At 50.8% G+C, this 3,555-nt stretch overlaps 2 protein-coding genes across 2 annotated transcripts in view; one reads left to right on the top strand and one right to left on the bottom strand.

The window, feature by feature from the left end:
- The window catches only part of LACBIDRAFT_329656 (uncharacterized protein), a gene marked incomplete at both ends in the record, with an annotated part of 2,787 nt that extends 2,138 nt beyond the window's left edge, over positions 1 to 649 (top strand). The window contains one exon of the mRNA XM_001883796.1: positions 63 to 649. Coding sequence (XP_001883831.1) covers positions 63 to 649 — 587 coding nt within the window. The remainder of the gene's footprint in view (positions 1 to 62) is intronic.
- A 686-nt stretch (positions 650 to 1,335) lies between these two features.
- LACBIDRAFT_302973 (uncharacterized protein) lies at positions 1,336 to 2,527 on the bottom strand (the record flags this gene model as incomplete). Its single annotated transcript, XM_001883680.1, has 3 exons — positions 1,336 to 2,360; positions 2,418 to 2,453; positions 2,503 to 2,527. The coding sequence occupies 3 exons, from the start codon at positions 2,525 to 2,527 to the stop codon at positions 1,336 to 1,338; spliced, it is 1,086 nt and encodes a 361-aa protein (XP_001883715.1).
- Between the last annotated feature and the right edge of the window lie 1,028 nt (positions 2,528 to 3,555).

Below are 3,555 nucleotides of genomic sequence, written 5' to 3'. Positions count from 1 at the left end.
CTTGGAAGAGGATAGAGACTCGGGATCAGATTTGGGCTCAGACGATGCTACGATCACTGTAGATACCAGCCCCGAGCTTCAGCCTCGGTACAACGACACCCGGGCTCTCTCCCATGAAGTACCATCGGACACTGAGGTCTTGGCTGATGATACATTTTGGGAAGCTGACCTGGGCTGTGGGGTGGAGTCGGCCGATCGAGCGAAGAAGAGAAAATTCACTGATGAGGAGGATACACCCTGCAAGTTTCCTCAGTTAGAGAAGGGTTACAAACTTGGCCCGAGGAGTGCCCGACCAGGCAAAGTCAAATGCCGAGCTGCCTCGGCTGTTATCCAAGCCACTGTCAAACCAGCTCAAGCAACCAATCTGAGGTCGGACACAACCAAAGCTTCGAATAGCTTTGATTTCACTAAGTCAAGTGGTGTCAACGCAAAACGACCAGTCCCTTCAAAACAAAAGGAGTCAGAGGCCGGTCCCAGTCAGCAACCATCTATTGATGTCCCCACCAAGCCAAAACCAAAACCTCGTCCTATCATTAAAGGCAAGGTTTCTACAGGGGAACTCGGTATAGTAACCCGAGAATGGTCGAAAAAGATTGCTGAAGAAAGTGTTCGTTCCACCCGGTCCAAGAAAGTTTCATTCGTCAGTTAAACCTATCATGTTTAATGATGTTAGTCATTCATGCCCGGGTGCGAAATACATAGCATGTTCAATGATGTTAGTCTGTGTCCGGTTTCAGCAGTGTCACTTTTCGTAGTTCATCATGTTTTCCTATCATGAAAGGCAAGGGTTGAAAAGGTGTTCGTTTGACTAATTGAGCCGGGAGGCTTGTCTTATGACCAATTAAATGTGAGCACTATCCGGCAGCGGGTATCTTCAACCGTGCCCGGGTGCAAACTACATAGCGAACCAACCTCGGTCTTGTGATCTAATCTTCTACTTAAACCCTGGTCCATCCCTTTTGTCCCTCCCCTTCCCCTTGTCTGGGATCTCGTCTGGGATGAATGGCCGTAGTCCTTCTAAAGTAGCGTCCATTGCTGCAACCAGATCACGGTCTGAATCGATTTGTTCACGCAACCGGTCTTTCTCCCTCCTCAAGGTGGCCAAAACATACCGATAATGGCTCGTTGTCGCTATGCTGTCAGGCAGGGATCTGAGCGCCTCCTGGTGAATTTCGCTATGACGAACCAGGTCCATACGATCCATCTCGGTAAACTCATCTCCCCTCGTCAACAATTTATCAAAGGCGGCCTGCAAATTCCTAATCGAAGGGTCGGATGAAGCCTCGGGGTCCATAGCTCTTTCCCACACTTTGCCAATTGCCTGAACGACCTCGGCTACCACGCCCGTGCGATCACCAATGCTGTCATCAGACACAACCTTGATATTGTACTTGCGACATANACCCCTTGCACGTGGGGAGTTTGGATCAAGTCCAACAATTCGGTCGAAGGTGGTGGGCGTGGTGTTGTCCTCTCTTGAGTGTAGACGAAGACAGGAGCCGGGCCGAAAACGAAGGCATCGCCTGGCCGAGTTGGCAGAATGGCAGCTCCTCCTTGGCCCTGGAGTCGTAATTTGGCCTCTGATGATTTCGTCAGATACTTCCGTGATCCCAGAGTACTATTGGACCTTGAGGCGCCAGGGGAAGACATGCCTGGTTTGTCAGAGGCAGGAGCTGGAGCAGACGTGCCAGGTGTTTGAAAATCAATGGAAGGCTGAACAGCCGAGGCCGGGGTAAATGAACGATGGACTTGAAAATCGAAAGGGGATCCTTTATTAGCCGAGGCTGGTGCAGGGTTGTTAGGCTTTTGGAAATCGAAAATGGATGGCTGACGAGCCGAGGACGGGGGAACAGGCGGCACATTCGTTGAAGTGTCCACTTGCTGAAAATCAAAAATCGATGCCTGACGAGCCGAGGCTGGTGCAGGGATGTCAGGCTTTTGGAAATCGAAAATGGATGGCTGACGAGCCGAGGACGGGGGAACAGGCGGCACATTCGTTGAAGTGCCCACTTGCTGAAAATCAAAAATCGATGCCTGACGAGCCGAGGCTGGTGGAGATCTGCCAGGCTTCTGGAAATCGAAAATCGATGGCTGATGAGCCGAGGACAGGGAAACAGGCAGCACATTCGTTGAAGTGCCCACGTGCTGAAAATCGAACATTGATGCTTGATGAGCCGAGGTCGGGGCAAAAGCTGAAGTACCGACTTTCTTAAACTCGAAAATGGATTGGTGAGCCGAGGCTGGGGTGAATGGGTTGGAACTTAGAGCAGGGGTAGGTTCTTTGAAATCAAAAATGGATCTGTGAGGAGCCGAGGATGGGACGTCCACTTCCATCACTAGTTCGGATTCTTGGCTCTGTCCTATCAGCCACCCAGAATTTAGGTTTGGCTAGTTTTCTGTCACCGACTGGAACTCACCACTTAGTTGAAGAGGGGGTAGAGCCTCGGCCGTTCCTAAGATATGGTTAGAACTGCTCAGCCGACAAGAGTACATAAAACTTACCATCCTTCATTTCTTGGTCTTTCATCACAGCTTCTGTTTATCTACATTAAGTAGACAATCCTTGGTGTGGAGTAGGGACAATACCTGGATTTGTTAAAGACATATCAGTCAGAGAGTAGATAGCTTTTCCTGGGATTGCACTGTGTGGTTGGTGATGAAGACGCATTGTTTTTCAATGGTGGGAAAGCAAGCCACTGCAGATCGGCCATGGAACATTCTGCGGATCTCGGTTGAACATTGTACGGATCTCGGTTGAAGTAACGCCACCACGTGACCGCGTTTACAACTTCGTAATTTCACATTCACCATTGTCCCATTCCAACGTGCACATTCACCACCCTCGATCGTCCCATTCCCACTTACCATGTCCACTGCTGAACTTGCTCAAGCCGCTCAACAGGCCCATACCCTCACTCCCGGGTTCTTGGAGGATGTTAGGGTGGCCACCTCCACGCTTTTGAACTTTTACAACCGTCACAGGGAAGGTCTTCTGGCCCACCAACGGACGGTGGAAGAGGATGCATACGGGAAAGCTGTGAGTGACTAACAATGATTTGTTGACTGAAATTGGATCTCTTTCTCCTACAGGAACGATTTGTACGTTTGCTCATCGACAAGAATATGTGGTATAACGCGGCCCAGTGGCTCAACCACCCTTGGATTTTGGCGTACACGGAAATGGCCCGAGCGGGACCATCGGTTGATTGGACCAAAATGTTCTCGATCCCACAACCCACCACCCCTACCTTCTTTATGGAAGGTTATGCCGGTCCCTCTCCCCCTTTACCTCCATCTTCGACCGATTCATTGCTCCCAGTCACAGTCCCAACTCCCCCATTGCCGGTACTGACAGCTTCATCATCGCTCCCGGCCCCAACAAAACCAACGCGTCGGGCAAAATCAACCGATCCTGTGCCAGCGGCTGAAACGAAGTCCAAGAGTAAGACGAAGTCTGGGCGAAGGAAACCCGAGGCCGGGTCCAGCACCCAGCCTAACGACACCGCTGCCCCAGTCCAAAGCAAAAAAAGAAAAGGGGACTCGATCGAAGCCAGG

The sequence above is a fragment of the Laccaria bicolor genome, genomic scaffold, assembly GCF_000143565.1.
Source record: "Laccaria bicolor S238N-H82 LACBIscaffold_22 genomic scaffold, whole genome shotgun sequence".
Classification (NCBI taxonomy): domain Eukaryota; kingdom Fungi; phylum Basidiomycota; class Agaricomycetes; order Agaricales; family Hydnangiaceae; genus Laccaria; species Laccaria bicolor.
The sequence above is the reverse complement of the archived record's forward strand: the minus strand, read 5'-3'. Positions and strand labels throughout refer to the sequence as shown.